This window comes from Acinonyx jubatus, chromosome C1 (assembly GCF_027475565.1).
Source record: "Acinonyx jubatus isolate Ajub_Pintada_27869175 chromosome C1, VMU_Ajub_asm_v1.0, whole genome shotgun sequence".
NCBI lineage: Eukaryota > Metazoa > Chordata > Mammalia > Carnivora > Felidae > Acinonyx > Acinonyx jubatus.
The window spans coordinates 50,609,855-50,633,830 of NC_069381.1; the positions used below are offsets into that span (position 1 = coordinate 50,609,855).

Here is a 23,976-nt window from a genome sequence, read left to right on the forward strand (position 1 = left end):
TGATAGTTTAATGTGAGCTTGAAAGAGATTCAATTTTAAAAAAAGTTATCATTACCTTCTGAAATCGTGAAACTATATCACTAGCAATTGTGCTGACAAGAGCAGCAATGTCATCCATGAATCGTTCTGGAAAACGACTTTTCCTTGGTGCATCAAGTTTATCATTAAAGTATAAATGGTGAACCATGCTCTTTACCTGAAAAAATAAATAAGCCATTAGTTTAATTTCTTATGGATGTAATTAACAGCTAATCACATTAGGGCTATTTTTTCAAATTGCTGAGTGATTTAACAGATAGCCGAAATACTTTTAGCTCCTCAAGTATTTTGAAAATTTCCCTGCAATATTTTGTATGCTCCCAAGAAATATGACACACTGTACAAGTCAATCACTGCATCACCTCTGTAAAATTCTCCTGGCTATCAACAGGAAAAGAATTATGAACATCAACAGAAAAAAATTTCACTCTTTGAAATTGTTTTAAATGAAATCTTTCCACCACTCAACATTTTGACATTCCATATCCCGCAAACTGCAGCTCTAACAGCCTAAACACATTGACTTCACTGCAGTGTCTTCAGCCTCTAGCATAGAGTAACATAGGGTGAGGGTACATGAATTACTGATGACTCAATATGAATATTAAGATATTAGATCAAAATTAACAAAGTGATTTATGTGTACAAAATGCTTCTGGATATCAATTCTTAACACAACAATGTGATAACAGTAATAGAGAATTCAGGGAAATTGAAGCCAAGTTTCAACAATTAGTAAATAGCACAGCCAAGACTTAAACTGCAGCCTTTTGACTATTTTAAAGAATTTGAACATATATATAAGACTCAAAAAATAAGTCAAAATTTCAATGTGATCTTACACTAAAAGCACAAGAATTACAAAATTAGCTGCCTATCACTTACATAGAGTCCCTGACTTATTTTCTTTTGTAGATTAGTAAATCTTTAAGAAAAAATGTCTTCTTATCCCTCATATAGGCAACATTCAATGCTGAGAATGATCCTATGATATACTCTGAAAACTCCTTTTGTTTCTTCCATTCTTTTGTTGTTTTGTTTTCTTATTTTTGTACACATTTCTCTTTTGCAAGGAAAAATTTCAAGGACTTCAGCTTTCTAGAGGCTGAACAGGAAGATCCCTAGGGCCTGAACACCTGAGTTTGAATCACAGTTCTGCTCTCTAGAAGCTACATCAACTTCAATAAGTTACTTAATCTCTCTGTGCCTGGGTAACACGCAGCTCACAGGGGCGGTGCCACCACACTGTATGCACTTGGTAAATTTTTATTGCTTTTGTGTATATATGTGTTTATGTGTGTACAAATATTTATTAAGATATTAATTCGTTTGTTTTTAATGCCATTTATTGAATTGAGTGACAAGCGTTGTGGGCTTTTTTTTCTTTTTTCTTGGCTGTAACTGGCATTTCCCTAAGAGCTTTCTAACCATAAAAGCAGTGAGTACCTTATAAAGCTCTTTTTATCTGTTTGGGATGAAGTCTATAATACCGCCATCATACAGTAGCCACATTCAGACTAAAGAACAATGTACCACGTTTCCTTTAAAAAGATAGCTGCTTGTGCAGCCATCTCTAGAAAAGTGGTTAACGAGAGCTTCCTAAGTCCACCTCAATTGTGCCGAGTGTACACAGTGTTTATTTAGAGATGTAACACACGTAATTTTGTCTTGGACACACACGTCAAATCATGCGATGGCATTAGAAAAAGATTTTTAGGAGAAAATAATGAGCTAGCACAAAGTTGTTACCTAAGGAAAACAATATTAAAAGTGTGTGTAGGTTGCTCACCATTAACTCAAAAAAGAACCAGGCTTGTTGCAAAGCTGACTCCCGAACGCTGCCACTGCAAACCACCCACTGCAAAGCCAGCTCCTCATGAAAAAGCTATCCAGAAGTAAATCCAAAGTTATTATCAAAGTCATATCTGCTGATAACACAAACCAAATAATAATGCAATTACAAATGAAGATATAATGGGAGTAAGCAAAATAAGGCATGTGAACCATTCAATGATGCAGTGAGGACACCCATTAACGAAACGGCTATTTATACATATAAGACAGTGGCATGTTGAACAGCTGAAAAAATTACATGTTATCTTGCAGTAAAATGTAATTTTAAAAGGACAGGTGGGAAAATAGCCTCCTAAATTGTACCTGCAAACAGAAACTAGACCAAAAACTCACAGTTACAAATACTATCTTGTCTGTGCCTTAAATACATATTTCAACATATGCAAATACATTCATAAACTTTGCTGGTACAATTTAGGAAATACCTTTAAAAATTTTAACTTTTGATGTAAGCCATTAATTTTCAAGTTTTCAGGTATTTGAAGTCTTTTTATAAACATAGAAATCTCCTGCCTTATAATGGATATGCATACAAAGCATTTGCAAAATAGTGTATATCAATATGAAAAAGGACTAACAAAACTGTGCATAAGGGAAGCAAATCAACATATCTTACTAAGAGTGATAATTTTTCTAACTCATCTTCCTTTCCCTGGAAATTTAAAACACAAAACAGAAGTAGTTACAGAAACAGAATTCAGAGTGGATACATTTTTTTGGTACTAAAATTTGATGATCAAATTTGATTTCAAACAGTCAATCCCAAAGATATAAACATTATAATAGCATAAAAGAGCATACACTGAAGTGGTATGCCCAAAAAAGGCATCAGACAAGCAGAGCTTGCTGAAAGGTATTTTTAAACAAATAATTTAAATGCAATTATTATAACATACTGGTTTACTTAAAGAAATCTTACATCTATTTAACTGTTGGAATTTCCCCCTATATGGATTGTCTTCATATGAATCTACCTTTTTAGTTGGTAAGCGTCCCGTTAATGTTTGTAAGAAACTTGACGTCTCTGTGTGCGAAGACATACGATTACAACTTCGATCCATAGCCTATGGAGTGAAGGTGGATGAATGACGAGATAACATTAAAGTCTGCTGTGGATGACTTTGCAGCTTAAGGATTACATACAGGTTTTAAAATCATTTTACTGTGTTTTCAACAACTGTTTTATTGTTCATCTAATTTTCACCATTTTAAGCTGCTTTAATGACAGTAGGTTAGAAGTATCAAAATGGCTTCTATATGTTTAGTAAAAAGAGTATTTTAACCACTATATAAATTCAGAGTGCTGCAAAGAATGAAACTTTTATCTCTGTGATCTATACACATGCACACATCTAGTAAGAGAAAGCAAAAAGTAAAAACATACTTCTCACTGGTCTCACATCAAAAAATCAAGAATTTTATATTCAATAAAGAAAATTAAAAGATTAGAATGGTTTCTCCCACTTTCCAGTAGGATCAAAACCTACTATTCGGTTTTGTCATATACTTCAAATATAAAACACTGTCGATATTAACCATGGAATTACATTCTTCCAGAACAAGAGCATTTTCCTCCAAAGCCAACACACAGATGAGAAGTATATTTTGAGGTATCATGCACTAGTAGCTATCAAGCAACTTGACTTAAGTAAGCAAATCCTAGTTCAATTAATCTAGAAACAAATTTCATACTTTGCAACACAATATAAATTAAAATTCAGTTTGGTTCTGGTACTAAATCTTACAGCATGGGGATTATATACCGTTCAGATTTAATTTCAGTTTGTTACCAATATTTCCAGTCAGTAATTATGAAAAAAAAAAAAAAAGACAAGATAGTAAATGCTGAATGAAAATGATACAACAGCTACACTTTAAACCAAAAGCCAATGGAAAACTGTCAGGTTTTTTCCATACCAATTTTTTTCTTTTTAATTCCTACTAAAGATGTACTAGCCCTAAAGTAGAAACTGTTATAAAGCCATTGATTGCATAAGCAGCAGGCACTGAAATACTGATAGGGTATACAAGGAGGGAAGGGAAAGAAGACAGGAAGTAGGAAAGGAGAGCATTACTGGTACAATTGGTGGTATTCATGCATAGTAGTGGGAAAATGTGCTAAGTAAACAAAAATACACACTTTTTAATGATTAAAAAGCAAGCCACTGAAATCATAGTATGTACTAAAAGTAACGTTCTAAAGGGAAACATCAGCAGCCAATAAAGAAACCTCTAATATAAACACCACCTGTGTTGACTCTGCACTTGGACTGGGGTTGGATCCCCATGGGGCAGCTTTTGGACCACCAGTGTTAACCCAGGAATTGGAGCGATCTAAACCCTAAGCATATAATAGAAAGCAGTTGGAAAGGAAAGAAATATTACATGTGGCATGCTATAAATTATTCCTAAAGAAATCCAGACTTTCCAATGCAAACATATTTTTAATTAGTACTGTTAAAGCAACCAAAATTCTTGGGCACCTAGAAGTATTAGTTCACCAAAATTACATTCATTACATAATGTTTTTTTTTTAATTTTTTTAATGTTTATTCAATTTTGAGAGAGAGAGAGTGACAGAATACAAGCAGGAGATGAGCAGAGAGAGAGAGAGAGGGAGACACAGAATCAGAAGCAGGATCCAGGCTCTGAGCTGTCAGCACAGAGCCCAACGTGGGGCTCAAACCCACAAACCGTGAGATCATGACCCAGGCCAACGTCAGATGCTTATCCAACTGAGCCACCCAGGTGGCTTTTAAATCACAAATATTAAGTTTGTTTTTAAATCACAAATATTAAGTATAGCATTTAAAGATAATTTCTCTTTATGTAAAGGGATCACCTTAGAGAACCAACTAAAGTTCCCATAGTACCATCCCCCCAAACTCTCTTTAAAGATGGCACAAATTAGCAACAGATTATTTCCTCTGAACCAACTAGGATTTAAAAGGAAAAAAAAATGTAAGAAGAAAATCATTCTTGTCTAAAAGACTTTACTTTCATTTTGTCATGATTGAAACTTCTGTGCACTGATATTCCATAATTCTATTTGACCCTGCTTCCTCTTTCACTTTCTTTTAGGGACCAATAGGAGACATCAAGCAAGAAGATTAAGGAAAAAATTAAGAAAATAAATAGGATGACTAATATTTGCTCCTCCCTAAAAATGATGGTGGATTTGGAGTTGCGCTCAGTTTTACAGTGACTGTTAAAATGAAACATAATGGGCTACTATTTTATATAAATATTATAAAGAAAAGCATTATGATGGTACTATCTACAGGAATTATATCTTCATCATTACTATCATTGAAGTTAACATGCTACTAATGTGTATGGCCAGAAGAGAATTACATCTGTTCTTCTCTCAAAGAAGTTATGATCCCAGGTGAAGGGACGTTTTAATGTCTTAAGCCTGACTGATCATTACAATCACTGGGAAGTTTTCTAACATTCAGATTCTGGGCCCCAACCCCAGAAAACCTGATTCAGCAACCCGGGCTGTAGCCTGGAATCTGCTAAAAGAACTAGAGCCAGTTGTAAGGGATTTTTTTAAGAGGACTCTTGGAGTAAGAATAAAGAAGACAACCCAATACAAGGAGACAAAAAATAGGGTGTCAGTATGGACCCAAACCAGAAAGCACCAAAGGAAAGGTAAAAGAAAAACAAGAGTAGTAACAATAATAATCAACTGTGTAGACATTTATATCACCTGGGAAGGTCAACAACAAAAATGTGCAGGGCCTTATGTCTAAACAAATAAGAATCTCTGGGATTGAAGCCCATGTATCAGTATTATGGGAGGGAATGAGGATTAGGGAGAGTGAGGGAGGGAAGACAAACTAACTCTCAAGAGCTTAGGTTTTAGGGAGAATATGTGCCCTATTGTTCTAAAAATAGAGACTGACTAAAATGATATAATAATCACCCATTTCCACTCATTTTTTATACTGAATGTGTAAGATGAGTGAAGTTGAAATCCAAGTTCAACTGCTTACTAACTGTAAAATCTAAGGTAAATTACCTAATCTCTTTTTCAGTTTCTTTGCAATAAAATAGGAATAATGATAGTCTCCCTCATATTGCAAAAATCAAATTAAAAAATGGAACTAAAGGATGCCTGGGTGGCTCAGTCAGTTAAGTGACTGGCACTTGATCTCAGCTCAGGTCATGATCTCACGGGTCATGAGTTTAAGCCAAGGGGCAGCACAGAGCCTGCTTGGGATTCTCTCTCTCTCTCTCTCTCTCTCTCTCTCTCTCTCTCTCTCTCTCTCTCTCTGCCCTTCCCCAACACACACGTGCTCTCTCCTTCACTCTCTCAAAATAAATAAATAAACCTAAAAAAAAAAGAATAAATATGGAAGTAAATATAGAAAACTCTCAAAAAATAGATCTAGCAGGCGTGCCTGGGTGGCTCAGTAGGTTAAGCATCTGACTCTTGATTTCAGCTCAGGTCATGATCTCACAGAGATGAGACTGAACCCCCTATAAGGCCAGAGCAGAGCATGGAGCCTACTTGGGATTCTCTCTCTCCTCTGTCTCTCTGCCCCTCCTCCGCTTATAGGTGTGTGCATGCATACTTGCTCTCTCTCTCAAAATAAACTTAAAAAGAAATAGTTTTGTTTTTAATGTTTATTTTTGAGGGAGAAAAAAAGAGCATGAACCTGGGAGGGGAAGAGAGAAAAGGGGACAGAGGATCTGAAGCAGGCTCTGCAGTGACAGCCCAAAGTGGGGCTTGAACTCACAAACTGCAAGATGATGACCTAAGCCAAAGTCAGACACTTAACCAACTGAGCCACCCACATGCCCTAAAAAGAAACAGTTCTAACAAAAACTTTCTACATGTTTTTTAAATGCTTCCCAGCAAAGTAAAAGACAATATTCAAATACTAGTAACATTATGTAATCACATTTAAAATAAAATACCTACCTTCTCATAACCCTAAGTTATTTCAAATAAAAGCAAACCAGCAAATGTTTTTCAAATATGTTAAAACTAAAGTTTTCACCAGACTCCCAAGTTAGGTTTCTCCACTGTATAAAGTTCTTTCTGCCATTTATAATTTTTACAACCACTACTCATGTTATAAAATTAATACATAAGTATCTGATTTTTGCAAAATTACAACTGTGCTCTTCACTCTACCATAAATTTCCACAATACCAATAATTTTTCCGTACTCTTAAATTCACTTTTCAATTCCTTAATTTCCTTTAAAACTAAGTCACAGGCTAATCAATAATGTGAGAATAAATAATAAATCTCTTTGTGCCATTAACTATATATTATATTCACAATATTGAGACTGAACAGTTATAATTACATCAAGTCAAAGCTAACTATTTAAAGAAAACCTGTGACCAATTATTTTGTAAAGCAAATAATTACCATAATTTGTTATAAAGCTAAGAATTATATCAAACCACCCTTAGGTAAGCAAATTCATCACATACATTTACTAATGTCATAACTATGTTTACTGGTCTTCAACTAATATAGAACAGATTAACCAAATGTGTGCACATGTGCATGAAAGTGGGTTTTTTTTTTGTTGAATCTCTTTAACAGTGTTTTGTCCCATAAGTACAGATAGCCTCCTTCCTTGAGCAAGGCTCATACTGTATTTGACAGGACATCAACGTTCTTGTTAGAATACAAAGATTTGGCTTGGTACCCACAAGTTCTCAGCATAGTGCCCACATAGTAAGCTCTCAGTATTTAAAAATAAATTTAAAAATAGGGGATGACACATTACAAAGAAACTATTTAACTACATAAATTGCACTGGCATTTGATTAAAAGCAATAAAACTGACAGTTGTTATAATAATATATTTACATAATTGAATGTTAAAAGAGTATTGCTAGGGCAAAGAGACCAGCTTTGGTAAGATAATTATGAAGAAAATCTCGCAAATCTCATTTTACAGTCACTTGAGTAATAAAATCCTACTGATATAAGTATTCTTGAATTTTAGGAGTTCTGCATTTTACATTAAAGAATAAATTATGAAAACAAACTTTCATAAAGCCAAATCTTTTAAGGTAATTAAATATATAATTAATGCTCACAGCAAGAAAGCAAACAAAAACATAACTTTTAAAGAAGGAAGTTATTCTTATAATAGATCTCTATGCTTACTAATATTCATTTATTGAATATCTATCACACATCTTCAACATGCTGGCCATTATGGGTGCTTAGGATACACTACTCAACAACTATGCCCGACCTCATGGAGCTTATACTCTGATAAACAAACATAATAACTAATTTATATGCCACATTAAAAGGTAGTAAATGTGGGGCTCCTGGGTGGCTCATTCGGTTGACCATTTGATTTTTGATTTCAGCTCAGGTCATGATCCCAGGGTTTGACCACCTTATTTAAATGTATAACCAGTCCTTCTTTCTCTTCAGTCTTGTCCTGGGGGCTTTTGATCCCCTTATTCTGTTTCTTTGTCTCATAACATTTACTACCTTAAAAAAAATTTTTTTTAATTTTATTTTACAAAGTGCACATGAATGGGGGAGAAGGGCAGAGGGGAAGAGAGGGAGAGAGGGAGAGAGGGAGAGAGGGAGAGAGGGAGAGAGGGAGGGAGGGAGAGGGAGAGGGAGAAGGAGAGAGAGAGAGAGAGAGAGAGAGAGAGAATGACAATCTCAACCAGGCTCCATGCTTAACACGGAGCCCAACATGGGGCTCGATTCTGTGGGATCATGACCTGAACTGAAATCAAAAGTCAGATGCTCAACCAACTGAGGCCCCCAAGTACCCCTATGACTTGGGTTTTTAAAGCAGCATTCTGTTTGCTATGTTGTGAAGACAGTGTAGGTTGGAAGTAGGAAAACCATCTTTCAGGTTATTACATTAATTGAGAAAGAGACAATAGTTCAGACCAATGGTAGCAGTAAAGGGAGCGAGCAGTGATTCTATCTTTAGCATATATCCAAATCTGAACAAAAGGATTTCAGAAAGGCAGCTAAGTTTACAATTTCAGAGAGAGGTTTGTACTGGAAATATAATTTTGGGAGTCATTAGCACATAGTGGTATTTAAAACTATGGAACTTGGTAACATCAAGCCAGTGAGTAGAGAGAGAAAAGAGAAAAGACAAGAGAAATAAGGAAAGAGGCCTGGGGCACTTGCAGATTAAGAAATCAGGGAAAGAAGAATCCACAGAGACTGAAAAGGAATAACCAGTAAAGTAAAAGGAAAACTAAGAAGAGTGCAGAGCCTGAAAGGCAAGTACATAAATAAACTAAGGAGGAAAGAACGTGACTATGTTCAAATCTGCTATAAGGTCAAGTAAGCCGAGCGCTGAAAATTAACCACTAGATCTGGCAACATGGAGAGCTCTGGTGACATAAACAAAGGCAGTTTGCATGGAAGATGGGAGCAATACCTGACTGAATTAGGGAAACTTTTTTAAAGAATTCTACTACAAAAGGTAGCAGAGAAATAGTGAGGAAGCTAGCAGTTGAAATACTAGAGAGATTTTGGGATAAATAAAAATGGGATAAATACTAGCATGCTTGCATGTGGATGGGATGTTTTAGCAGATAGGGAGCAAATGATGATGTAGTACAGAGATGAGACAATTGCTGTAGTGAAGATTCCAATAAGCAAGAGGGGACAGGAGCTTGTTTACACATGGATCCACAAAACTGGACAGTCCATCTACAGTAGAATACTATATTAAGTAGTGGGTAGTCGTAGATGGCAGTAGGTAGGCAGATGTGGCTTAAAAGTCTATAAAAGTATTCTTTTGATGGCTTCAATTTTCTCAATGAGGTAGGAGATAAAGTGAGAAGGAGGACTGGTGGGCAGGTAAGGGAAGAAGGCATGAAACCTTTTTCTGGGGAGAATGGGAAAGTAAATGGAATACAGAAATACAGTGTCATTGCCTGACAGCACTGAGTGCTCTCTGGAGGTCCATGGCTTTTAAATTCAAATGAGAGCAGTCATCATGACACTTCTCAAGTCATGTTCACTGGCACAAATGCTGACATGGCACAGACAGATGACTGAGTTCAACTATGGCTGGAGGTTTGGCTAAGCAAGTACAATCAAATAACAGAAGGATAAGGCAATTGAGGTTTGACTATAATAGGGATAACTATAATGATTGGTCATGGAATTTAAGCAAGCTAAATTGGAAGAAAGAATACTAAGGGATCAAGGCACACACAGTAAAAGGTCATCAGATCAAGTGATGGGAGTTTGCAGAGAAATAAGAACTTGTTGGAATTGGGGTATTAGAGAGAAAAACGGGAGCAAACAGTTAAAGAACAAGATGCATGAAATCGAGATTATGAAGGTTAAAGTTGTTAGTAATGACAACATCTAGGACATGACCATGGCTGAGGCAGGGTGGAAAGACCAAATTATTCAAAAAAGAGTTTCTTGATTGGAAAGGCCAATGAAGTCAGAATAAATAAATAGTAGTTATAAATAAACTTCAGATTCCTTTCAATTTTAATAAGGAGATACAATTATACACCATTATCATTAGCAATTATGAGTAAAATGATAGTCCAAAATAAAGTAACTATCAGAAAATTTTCCAGCAAAAAAAAAAAAAAAAAAAAAAAAAGAAAGAAAACATGAAATCTATTTAAATAAAACTTGAGGAGGATAAGGCTGTGTTGTCATAAGACAAATTCTCATCTTATGATGGCTTTCTTAGAAGTTTATATATATACATCATTATATTTACACTACAGATCATCAGATGTTTATGTCATTATGTCTCATTTTATGAACTACTGGAAAAAAGGCAAATAATCATCCCATGTAGAAGTTTATTCTAAATCTCGAGATTATAATCTATCAAATACATCATATAAAGGAAAACTCTAGAATCATGCTAGGTGAGGCATAATGCAAATCTTACAGAAATTAAGAGGCATTTTAAAAATAGAACCTTGAGGAAAATGGTCTTTTTCATTTCCATAACTCTTTACTTTCCATAACTCTTACACTACTCTTTACCCCAGGACCTAGAGTTGTATATAAATAATGCTAAGTACTACCTCTATGACAATGAGATACGATCAAGAATGAATACAAGGATAAAAAATCTGAGTTCTTTTCCTAAAGGTGGAAATTTTATATGCAGGGGGTTGTTGGGGAGCCTTCTCATTTACAATTGCTATACTCCTCAGGTTACTCTGCCTGCAGAATCCCATGTAAATACTTCTGCACATCACTCTCTTGGGCAGTTCACAAAAAATCAAAGTTGTCTAATTAGAGTAACATCTATATGGATCTTTAAGTTATTGAAATCCACGTTTATCATTTAAAATATAAGGCTACAAAATATATTCTTGATCTGTGAGCAATTACTTTAAAAATTAGTTGTTACTTTAAATGAACAATGCTGAAGTTCATTGGAAGCTTCTGAATGTAAAATTTCTATAGCTGTATGAAAAGATAAGAGTATTTCTGATGTTTCTGATCAATGTTCAAATACTTCACATAAAAAAACCCAGACTGTTTAAAAAAAAACCCACAAAGATCTATTACAGTTCAGGCTAGGGGTTAAACACAGGCTGTAGAACATATTCATTTATTCTTCCTCAGATCCTAGTTAACAGGCTAAAAGTGCCAAAGAGAAGTTGGCTATGATTCCACAACAATGGTATATATGTTTGAATGGTTTGGTCAAAACACAACATACCATGATTTATTGGCCTCAGTCTTACTATTCTTTTTGCCAGCTTGTTTAAACTCAGTTATTCGTGTACTTTACCTAAAAAGGTAATAATTATTCCTTAATTTTTTTAAGGGGGCTCAATAAAGATGCTGTAAATATAATATAGCTGGATCTTAAACTAGCTGGCCTCTCCCTTGTTACCTGAAATAACCATTAACCATCATTAAATAAATCATATTTTTTGTGTCCTGGTGAATTTTCTATAGTTTTCCATGTGAAAGGTAGCTATATTACCAATTAAGCCTAATCAATGTTCTTGATATTTTTCAGAGAAGGGATGGGGGTCCATAGTTTAAATCAATGACGTCGTGTCCCTCTACACAGCAGTCACATAAGTATCTTTTAATTCTATAGGAAATTAATCTAGTCATTTTTCACAGGATGGAGTATCACACAGACAAAAGTAAGTTACACAGACTGGCCATCCTGGACAAATTTCTGAACTTGGCAGATTTTCTTGAGCAGAATGTAAAAACCAGTTTGTAATAGCAAGCTTATTTAATAGAAACATGAAACACTCAGTGTGCATAGTGATAGAACAGAAAGATACAATTTCTTGCCTATTACTAACCCAAATACATTTTAAAATAAGGATAAATTAAAATTAGACATTGCTCACTTGTTCATAAACCGAAAATCAAAAATGTACAGATGACTATCTTCAGTTTACCTTACTGCCGATGATTGACCGTACTTCATCATCTGGTGACGTGGGCGTCCCAGATATGTCTGGATTACTATTACTAAGGCTCCGAGAACGATTTAAATTAAGGCTTGCAGGTCTCACAGCAGATCGAGCCATTGTGGCATAATGCACTGATCCTCCCAAACCCCCAGGACCTAGAGTTGTACATAAAACAGCACATAATTAAAGAAAATCAGTCAGGAAAGGACCTGAAAAAAATCTCTGCTACTTTACAAAAATCCATAAAAATCATGAACTGCTTTTATTTCTAAATGAAAAATACTATAACTTAAAAACACTCAAAACTTAATGATAGCTACACAAAGAAACTTTTATAGCAGTGGACAAAACCATACGCAATGATAAAATCGTGATCTTGTCAATGTTTCTGACTATGTATTACTTGTACAATGAACAGCAAGAATAGAAAACACACACATACACATGTATTATTTTCACTTTAGATATAAGGGTATCTAGGACCCCAAATTTTTCAGCTAATGGCTCTTCCTTTTTCCCACCTCTCCTACTCTGTCCTTGATACACAGTCCTAGAGGAACAGCCAATTTACTGTCAACATTTCTTAAATGAGACTATTTTTTTTAATATTTATTTATTTTTGAGAGAGAGAGAAAGAGACAGACAGACAGACAGAATATGAGCAGGGGAGGGGCAGAGAGAGAGAGGGAGGAAACACAGAATCTGAAGTAGGATCCAGGCTCTGAGCTGTCAGCACAGAGCCAAATGTGGGGCTTGAACTCATGAGCTGTGAGATCATGACCTGAGCTGAAGTCACACCCTTAACTGACTGAGCCACCCAGGTGCCCAACAAGACTATGTTTTATTTCTCTGTCTTCATCAACAAGAATTTGAACTGTAACAAAATGGCATCTTTATGATATACAGACATAGATATATACTCCAGATAATTCTAAGAGCCCAAGTTATAAAAGCAAGAATTCCTCTTAGTCTAAAATCAACCATGTTCTATGAACATAAAAATACCCCACAATTGTATCCATAATTGATCTCCATTTTCCTAAAGAAATCCTTCCGAGTGTCATGTTTGCAAATGACACACACCTGTCAACTAATTAATTTACACAGTCTTTCAGGTCAGTATGTAAAAAAGATGTTTTGCAAAATCTGTGGAATTCTAATAGTGTACTGAATGAAAGCATAAATGAAGAAGCACTATATACAGTCCACAATATACATTCAGAGCCTCAAGTACTAGAATTTTCAAAATCAAGATATGAAATTACAACCCGGAATGAGTCAATTATTTCTCTTTTTGCAATTAAGAAATAAAATGAGGTAAAACTTAGAGTCAGATTACTATTATGCCTAGTTTTCATAATGAATGTCATAATTATTTACCACCATTATTAATGTTAATATTGCCAATAGCTGGAAAAGGGCACTTACCATTATCATTAGTGATGAATGAGGACTCATACAAAGATGTGAGCAGGTTGAAAGGTATGCACAACACAATCATTAACTAACTGAACTAAAGAGTTATTCAAACTACAACATTCATCACCACCCCCCGCCCCTCCCCCCCCACCAATGTCATACAAAAAGCAAGTAACCACTTTGGGTCCTGATATTCAGAAAGACTATATATTTTATTTGCCATGAAGAGATCAGGACTTTTCTAGGGAATAATCTTTTATATTATTGTAGGCTTCACATGGTTATCAGGGTACTACTACACCATCCTATTTCTTCTTCAGTGTCCAGCATTCCAGATGACAAAATAACAGTCCATTTATCTTACCATAACAGAGAAGGATAAAATGCTTCCAGAGAAACAGAACTAATTTTCAAGATTCATTTCCAAGAATTAAGTCAACCAAGCTCTCATTCAAATTAAAGGAAGCTGTATAAACAATGATGCCTGAATATGTAAGCTAGTTATCCATTTAACTCCAGCACCTAGCATAGTCCACGCCACTCAGCAAGCACTCAATAAATGTCTACTGTTGAATGAATGCATCCCACTATGACTACTGGATTATTTCAGACTTGCCATGAACATACAATCTATGCAAGACAGTTTCAAATAAAAAGAATAAAATACCTGGTGATGGGGAATTAGGATAAGTATTCGGTAGGCGAAAAACATAATAGATGTATGATGCGAGAAGGCTGTTCCTGCCATGCTGGTCATGATTTCCTTCCAAGTTTTTGTGAAGCCGATTAATAATTGATGCCATGGCTTCAAAAGATGCTTGACCTAGATTAACTTTTAAGAAGGAGGAAAATATTTTTGTGTTAACTTTTTTAAACTGCAAATTCCAAAAAGATCAAGGTTTTGTCATCTCTGTATGTGTTAAGTATAGTGATTATACACAGTAAGAGGATAAAGATGATATTTGATGTTGATTTCAATGATGTATTTATTAGCTGAAGCAAAATTCCTTTTCCAAAGATTTTAAAACACTAATTTTACTAATTTAACATGAACACTGGATGGGTTTACGTAGTCCAAAAAAAAGAAACATCAACCAACAGAAATAATTTTGTAAAATAATACAAAGCACATAAGAAAAAAAATTCTATCTTGTGTATCACCTTCGAAAAGTCATTTCTTGTTTTAAAGGGGACTCTGAAAACCTAAATTAACATACAATGAGCAGATGTTACTTTTGTTTTTAAAAAATTAACAATGAAAGTGGATTATTAAAAATAACAACTTCAAATCCTAAGAGAATAGTGAATTAGCTATTTGACTGACATGAGTGAGTCAGTAGAAGGACTAGGTGGCTAGAAAAAAAAGTTGAGGTAAGACTGTATAGCATTTTAAATACCAGGCTAAGCAATACCTACCCAGTCATTCAAGTTAGTAAGTAACAAGAATTTTGCAAAAGTTGGAAAATTCTGGTAGCACACTGAATAAATGGATAAAACAAACAGCCATTTTGAGCAATGAAACCTCAGAATCTAGGATTTATTTAATCAAGACAGGAAATTATGAACAGAAATGAGGCCTAAGTTTTCCTAAAAGTGGAATAATCCAGTAAAGTGGTCATTTAGGAATATATATATATATATATATATATATATATATATATATATATATATATATGGAACTAGAAAAGGAACTAGAGACACAGAGGCCTAAGTGGGCTATAGAAATTTTACCTGTGTTCTACTTAATTCCTTTTCCTTTTCCTCACAGTAGCTATTCCAAACCATCAGAATCCTTCTCAAAACTCAGGTTCACTTTCCTCCCTTCTTAGGAAATCTTGTGTTTTTTTTTTGTTTTGTGTTTTTTTTTTTTTTTATCTCACAGTACAAATTTATCAAGTCCTCAACTTTTTACTACCCAAATCTGAAACCATTTTTATTTCCCTTCCAAAAGAAATAGTGCTCCTCTCCTATACAGAAGAATGATCTCTCCACCTTCACTTGTGTCCTACAGACTTGCTTCATTAATTAAACCTTTTAGCACCTCTATATCTTATTTTTCTCTGCACTCCACTAGTTTCACAAAGCACATAAACATGCTCAAACTTCTCCATCTTTATGCTGTAATCAACCCTGGTTCCTCTTCTAACTGAATTTCTTTGAAGAGTAGTGTATACTCTTATATTCCTTTCTTTTTTTTTTTTTTTAATTTTTTTTTCAACGTTTATTTATTTTTGGGACAGAGAGAGACAGAGCATGAACGGGTGAGGGGCAGAGAGAGAGGGAGACACAGAATCGGAAACAGACTCCAGGCTCTGAGCCATCAGCCCAGAGCCCGACGCGGGGCTCGAACTCACGGACCGCGAGATCGTGACCTGGCTGAAGTCGGACGCTTAACCGACTGCGCCACCCAGGTGCCCCTATTATATTCCTTTCATCATGTACAATGCACGACTTAATTCTCTGTAATCTGGTCTCCACTTCCACTATTTGACTACAACTATTCTTGTCAATTTCACCAGTGGACACTTCTTTAGTAGATAAGACTGGGACTCTGGAGTCAGTTGCCTGGGTTTGAATCCTTAGCAAATTTTCAAGCGTTGTGCTCATCACTCTACTCATTTGTACAATAGTGGTACTAATGCCTAGACACAGAGTTGTGAGGAATGCATACATTAATATAAATAAAGCACACAGTACTACTGCTGGCATATAACTAGTGCTGGGCAAATGTTTGTTACTAGTGCCATCATTATTACATTACTTACATAATCTACAAAAATGAACAATGCTAATTTTTTTTCTTAAAATCTTGAACGACTCCTTTGACAGTACTCTGTACAATTGCTCTTCAGTATTTCTTGACCTACCCCTCTTCTTCATCTCACTGTCACCTGTTTTTTGGCAGGACTTCAGAGTTTTTTGTATGAAATTCTGTAAGATTCCTAATTTGTCTTCCTGTCTCCAGATTTCCCACTTTGAACCCATCTCCATGCAGCACACTCATCTTTGTGACAGTCAAACTGGGTCACATTACTTCCCTAATTAAGACCAGACCTTTCAAAAGCTATTGATTTCTTATAGAATAATAGTCCCGGTTCCCTAAGTGTCATCATGAAGAGCCCATCTCCTCTCTCTCACCACCAATATCATTTCCAATCACCAACCCTCCAATTTGTGACTACTTACAATTCCCCCAAATTTCCCAGTTTATTTGCCTGTATACCATGCACATACTATTTCATCTCCCTGGACTAGTTATTTAACTGTCAGACTCCTACTCATCTTTAAAATGTTTGACCCAAGAATCACCTCTACTGACAAGTCTGCCCTAAGATAAAAAATCCCAAGTTGCTGAACATTCCTCTCCTTTGTGCAACCAGTTAACACAAAATTTTTATAACCCGTTAGCTGAAATTTCTTACAAGCTCAACTACTCTGCAGGATTTGGGTGGAAGCTCTTAGCACAAGCAGAGGAATAACTCTTGGAAAAAGAGTGGGAAACAGGAGTACCTCTAATTCCAAAACAACACAGAAGAAAATGAGAATATAGAGATTTTGAGTTGATGAAAAAAGCTATTTTTAAATAGAAGATAGCAAATGAGTCAAAATGTAGGCTACATAGAGCACATATCATGTAAAATGCAAAATCATTTATCTAGTTGCCTGTTTTCCAAACTGGTCTGTGAGATCCTTAAAATCAGGAAATAATAAGCCTTGGATACAACCTATCAGCATCTGGCACACAGTAAATGCTTAATATTTGCTGAATGAATAAATAAATGAATTTGTTTCCATAATCTGAGTTGAGGTGTATATGGCACATTTTATGGAAACAAAAAGAAAGCTCTTTTCTGGCATGAGAAACAATAACACCCCATCTTTTCCTCCCCCAAATCAAACACAGTCATTACAGATAACAACAGTAAATCATGGTTCTATTTCTGCAAAAGTTAGAAATGTACAATTATAAATTTCATAATTCCCCAAACATAAGTCAATTACCTATTTGGCCAGCAATGACAGGAGGTCTAACAACTAAAAGTATCAGTTTATCAAGCAGAAGATGAAGAAATCGGACCACTGGTTCCAACTGAGATGAATTCAGTGCTGAAATACTGCTCTTCAGTTCATTTTCTAAGTTATTTTCCATGATTCGCATGTCTCCAATTCGGACTGGGAACATGTGTTCGTCCAGAGCATTAACCAGAGCAAAAAACTTGTCAAGATAAGGATCCTAAAACAAAGAATGAACAAAAGCACTATAACTGGATATTCCCCGAACTTTGGACCACTAAAATAAAATAGCTCATATTAATCAGTAATACAAAAAGTACACAAGTATATATGGACATTGTTTCCAATTAAACGCTACCTCTGTTCTCATTTATCATTGTAAAGTGGCCATTTCGAACGCTATTGAGTACTCAAGAACTCTGATATGAATTAAGTAGTTTTTCCCCCAATGTGAATCTGCCTAATTGTTTTAGAACTTAATTATTGTGCAGCTCTGTTAGTGCATGGCCTGTGCCCATTATTAATTTATTATCTCTCAGCTCCATCCAAACCCACCATCTTTGCCACGTTTTGTAACAGTGGAGCTAGACCCTTCAAACTGTGTTTCTCCTTTGCCAGCTGGCCTGTGGTCTGGCTCTGACAATACAGGGTGCAGGAAACAGCCTTCCTTCCTCCAGTTTGTTTCCTGACAGCGGATAGCAGATGTGAATGCTGGGGCTCAGAGGTGAGGGACATGGCAGCAGCATTCACAACAGCCAATTTGGCTCATTTTGCTCCTCAGCAGGTGCCCTCCACACCACAGCAAGGCAGGCAATGTGTTCCTGCAGCAGTAGTGTTCCCTCCTCAGGGGTCTGATTCTCAGCCTTCAGGATCCTCCTCCAGGTTTCTAAGTTCCTTCCTTATCACTTTCTACAACTGCTATCTCCATTACAATCACAGAATTTTCTTTTACCCCATTAGAAATGAATCACCTTTAACCCAGGTAACAATTATTTATATATAAATTGTCCCCATTCAAATTAATGGCAGCTTCCATCTCCTGACTAAATCCTGACTGCTATTATTTAACCTCCTTCTACACTAACAGAACTGCAGTCTTATTTAAAGTAATCATGTGCCCAGTCCCAGGGTAGGCGCTTGCTCTCTCAGCTGCTTTATGCCTCGTCATAACCATGTGTACAGTTCTGACCAAGAGATGTGAGCAAAAGTCTGTGGGAACTCTGGAAGACTTTTACTTAGTTAACAATGAAAATGAATTTGAAGACAGTAATGCCGAAAATCTTCATTCACATTTATAGTTCTAATATTGTTCTATTTTGATATGTATGTTTTAAATAAAAAATTACTGAGTTCTAACTATATATTTCTCCAGTACATTTCACATAGCTATAAGCAAAGTATGAAAACATCCGAACTGGAGAGTGTTATGCTACGTGAAATAAGCCATACAGAGAAAGACAGATACCATATGTTTTCACTCCTAGGTGGATCCTGAGAAACTTAACAGAAGACCATGGGGGAGGGGAAGGAAAAAAAAAAAAAGAGGTTAGAGTGGGAGAGAGCCAAAGCATAAGAGACTCTTAAAAACTGAGAACAAACTGAGGGTTGATGGGGGGTGGGAGGGAGGGGAGGGTGGGTGATGGGTATTGAGGAGGGCACCTTTTGGGATGAGCACTGGCTGTTGTATGGAAACCAATTTGACAATAAACTTCATGTATTGAAAAAAAAAAGTATGAAAACATCCTAAGAAGGGCACCTGGGTGGCTCAGTCAGTCAAGCTTCCAACTCGCAGTTTTGGGTCATGATTTCACAGTTCATGAGTTTAAGCCCTGCATTGAGCTCTGCACTGAAAGCATGCAGGCTGTTTGGGATTATCTGTCTCCCCCTCTCTCTATCCCTCCCCTGCTCATCTCTGCTCTCTCAAAAATAGACATTATTTTTTTTTTAAATCAACATAAGAAACATTATTGTCTTCAATTGATCCTTTAAAAAAGATAATACATGATGAAACTTACAGAATTACAAAAATTTATAAAATCTTGAGTATTAGTCATCAGGACTGTGAATGCCGAATGCCACAAAGTAGATACTTCCATTTTATCTTCCCCTACATTCTATAGATTCTAAATCATCTATATATTTTGCCTAAAATCCTTCTTTGTCACTTAAGACAACACATGTATCTGCCTCCAAAAAACAAAAGTAGGAGTTAAAGATAAATACGCTATCAACTCTAAAAGGAGAAAACTAGTAATGATTATAGGACTTTAAAAAACATGAAAAATACTGTATTTTTATACTTACTAGGATACTATTAAGGGAAAGAATATATTTCAACAGTATACTAGAACACGAATCTTAATCATTATCAAAAGAGTAAGGACTATAGGAAACATAGAACATATGCAGTATCAGAAAAGGAAAAATTCTCCTGGAGCCATTCTTTTACTGGGTTCTACCTGTATACTGCTAAATAAAACCTATCTACTACTGTTTTTTGTTGTTGTTTTAAAACTTAATATAGAAATGCTCTGTCTTATTTTTCCCAATTTCACTGCAGAAAAGAGTTCACTAGCAAGGTTAAGACTGCTACAATTTGAAAGGACAGCTTACACAGTTGGCTCTTGGCTGGCATCTCAGAACTTGGATTTCAAGATAGTTCCAACTGTTAGGGGATGATGGCTCACCATACCTAAATTGTTTGGGCAGACAATATGGTTTATGCTGAAAATGTGTTTTCCTTATGGTAATCAAGAATTCTGGTATGTGATAGCCAGCGGGTGCCTATGTTACAAGCCTACAGTAAAAACCCTGGGAACTAAGTCTCTAATGAATGAGCTTCCCTGGTATACATTTCAAATGTGCTGTTTCAACTCACCCTATGTGATCACTGGGAAAGGACTCTTGGAAGCTTGTGCTTTGTTTCCTCTGAACTTGACCTCTTTTCCCTTAGCTGATTTTATTTTGTATCTTTCACTAAAATAAATCATAGCTATGAATATGGCTGTATGCTGGGTCCTGTGAGTTCTGCTAAAAAATCACCAAACTTGAAAGTGGCCTTGGAAATCCCCATGTACCACCCCCTCCGTTTTCAAGTTGGATTCCATTTTCAACACTTGCCTCTTCTCACTCTTACATTTTCTCCCTGGAAAAACACTCACCAGTATAGTTTCAGCTATCACATTTATTCTGTCACCTCCAATGCTAAACTGGAACTTAATTACAACTGCCTTGGGATATTTTTACCTCAAGTACATAGGCACTTCAAACTCAACAGGCTCAAAAATAAATTCACTATAGCTCCAGAAGCATCTTGATTATCTCCCAAATCTCTCTTAGCATGCTACCAAATTTACTTCTCTGATGTTTCCTATTTAGGTTAGAAATCACCATCTACCTAGACCCTCAACTCTATAGCATTAAAAGTCCTTCACAATCTGTAACTAGCCTAGTCTTCTATTCTCATCTATCACGATTTCCCATGCACTATAAATTACATTCACACCAGATTACTTGCCTGTCCTTGAATAAACTACTATCTCTTTGCACATGCTTTTTATCAACTGAGTAGCCCACTCTCTCTCTGTATGGTAAATGCCTACTTATCAATACAGTATCTCAGTTCCCAGCAGAACAGACAACTCTCCTCTTGAAAGGATTTCGTTCATATATCTAACACAGTCATAAATTTTATTGTACTGTAATTATTTTTACATTTTCCCCTATTATACTGTAAGGTCTTTGAAGGAAAGTTTCTTTCCTTGACAGGTAACAACATCCGCGACTTTATGGAGCTTACAGCCTAATGGGGAAAGAAACAATAAATAAATGCATAAGTATATATACATACATACACACGTACCACACACACACACACACACACACACACACACACACACACAGGAAAGAAAGCAAAAGTGCAAGAGAGTACAGGTAAGAGCCAGAAGCAGTAGCAAGTGCAGGTTAAGACGATATGGAATGATGGGGCTGCTATGTTTAAAAGTCTCCAGAAAAGGCCTAAGGTAAGCAGAAGCCTTGTTGAAAAGAAGTGCATGTCAGGAGCAAAGTATTCCAGCTAGAGAAAGAGTAAACATACCAGACTTTGAGAAAAGCCTGGTATATTTCAGATCTATAGTGAGGAATATGGAGCAAATGATCCCTAAGAACCCTTTCTCTTAAATTATCTGAGTCTATGAGGAATAAAATGAGTTGGATGATGGTTTTTCAACTCTAATTCTGCAACACACCAGAAACTTAACAAAAAAAGTCACTTAATTGTTCAAAATGAAGTTGATGACATTTTTGAAAAGCAAAAATTTTGCTTGTGTTGATATTAAATGACATTTTGTTGATTCCTTTAAAAAGTTAACTTGTAAATCTATACATTCCTGATATATAGTCCCATAATTCTTACAACAGATAACTGTACTAAAACTGACTTAAGTACTAGATAATATATTCTTCAAGTGAAAATTGATCATATAAATTATTAAAACTTACTTGTGTATGGATAGATGAAACAGCAACAACTTCCACATTAAAAACACCTTTGTGATTATCTACCCATTTCATGCCAGGTAGAGGAACCTGTAAGATATTAAATTTAATGATCACAGATACTTAAATTGATAAGATATTCTGAAAACAAAAATTGTAACACCTCAATGAGAAAAAAAATATCACGGAAATATATTTTTACGCACTGTAAATAAATGTAAAACTTACATTTTCTTCTTATTACAAAATTATGTTTTCTACAAGAGAATTAAAAGACTCAAGGAGCAAAAAAGCAGAAAATATGCACTCAAAATGCTATCTTCCCAAAGATATATCCTTTTATATCATTCTAAATCTTCCTCTGTGCATATATTTATATACACCCTACCTTTGCATAAATATGTACAATATATAATGCATAATATAGACTATAAAACATTATTTTAAACCTATTTTTCAAATATCACATTGTGAATCGCTTTTCATGTCAATAAATTCATATCTACAATATTTTAATGGTTTGTAATATTCTGGTTTTTTCTTACGAAAACGACTATTTTGTTTTAATGGAGCTGTAAAATATTTACAGCAACAAAATTCTGTTGTAAGGAATAGAAAACTTTTCTTTTGATGTAAATTGCTAGGAATGTTAATTTAAATTAGATCATAAAAAGTATTTTCAAAAAGACAGTCAGTACATTACTTCTCTCTATTCCTCCTGCTAAGTACGGCTAAAAACCCTGAACATGATACACAAAACACTGAAAGGTGGAGATAATGCAAATGGCTAGTGACCTCAGGATGTGAGGAAATAGAAAGTAGTGTTTCCTTGGTTTTATTATTGCTTCACAGATCCTGGACTAGCCCCTAGAGAAGATGGCAACCCGGAAATGCCGAAAGAAGCAGAGAAAAACAAGCTTCAAGAAGAGCCTGCTCTCTCTAATCAAAGCCAATAATTGCCCTACTCTGGCCAAACACATGGAAACAAGTTGCAGCCCCACAGCCCCCAACCCCGCCCTCCGCCGCCACAGGCTGAGTAGAGAGCTCAGGTGTCCGTCCACCCTCGGCTGACTGTAATGAGGTGCCCAGATTCCCCTAACACATTGGGTGGTATTAGAAAAGACAGAGATGGAAAGCCCAGTCTCAGTCCGGTGGTAACAAGTACCACCTCCAAATGGGTGTCAGTGGAATCCAAGCAAGGAAGGAGCAGTACCAAGGTGCCCTTCCTCCTCGCATAGAGAGGTATCTGCGCAGGTCTAGTGGGGAACCTGAAATCCTACCTCTATCCAATAAGCATCCTCAACCCACTGCAAAGTGAGGAATGTGGACTTTTACCTGTGGTATGAATGTGGCAATAGCGCCTCCCCCTACTGCTAAAACAGAAGGCTTAAATAAGATCTGAGATCACAATAATACCCAAGATATCCAGGTTAGAATAAAAAACCTCGCATCATACCAAGAACCAGAAAAATCTCAAATGAGAAAAGGCAATCACCAAACACTAAGATGACACAGGCTGGACAGATTTGACAAGGATGTTAAAGCAGTCATCATTAGAAAATAAAAAGCTGTAACAAGGAATTACAAATATCTTTGAAATAAATGACCAAAAATAGAAAGTCTTAGGGGAAAAAATGTTTTAGAGATTCTTTCCCATGGTTGCATTTTTTTTTTACCATGTGTAGAAACGAAAACCAATTAAAATCAGTCCTCTTACAAAATTCAACATTATGTAGATAAGAAATGCAATGT

At 35.7% G+C, this 23,976-nt stretch overlaps 1 protein-coding gene across 13 annotated transcripts in view; it reads right to left on the bottom strand.

Annotated features, from left to right (window-relative positions):
• Positions 1-23,976, bottom strand: part of DOCK7 (dedicator of cytokinesis 7) — a 224,653-nt gene that overhangs the window by 67,650 nt on the left and 133,027 nt on the right. For 5 of the 13 annotated variants that reach the window (XM_053214171.1, XM_053214170.1, XM_053214169.1 and 2 more), the window contains exons 19-27: positions 22,228-22,314; positions 17,716-17,947; positions 14,381-14,545; positions 12,280-12,449; positions 4,142-4,234; positions 2,868-2,957; positions 2,510-2,545; positions 1,829-1,924; positions 56-196 (exon numbers count right to left, since the gene is read on the bottom strand). In XM_053214171.1, the coding sequence (XP_053070146.1) occupies positions 56-196; positions 1,829-1,924; positions 2,510-2,545; positions 2,868-2,957; positions 4,142-4,234; positions 12,280-12,449; positions 14,381-14,545; positions 17,716-17,947; positions 22,228-22,314 (1,110 nt within the window). The remainder of the gene's footprint in view (positions 1-55; positions 197-1,828; positions 1,925-2,509; positions 2,546-2,867; positions 2,958-4,141; positions 4,235-12,279; positions 12,450-14,380; positions 14,546-17,715; positions 17,948-22,227; positions 22,315-23,976) is intronic. The other 8 variants (XM_027059014.2, XM_027059013.2, XM_027059012.2 and 5 more) reach the window with 3 other exon arrangements.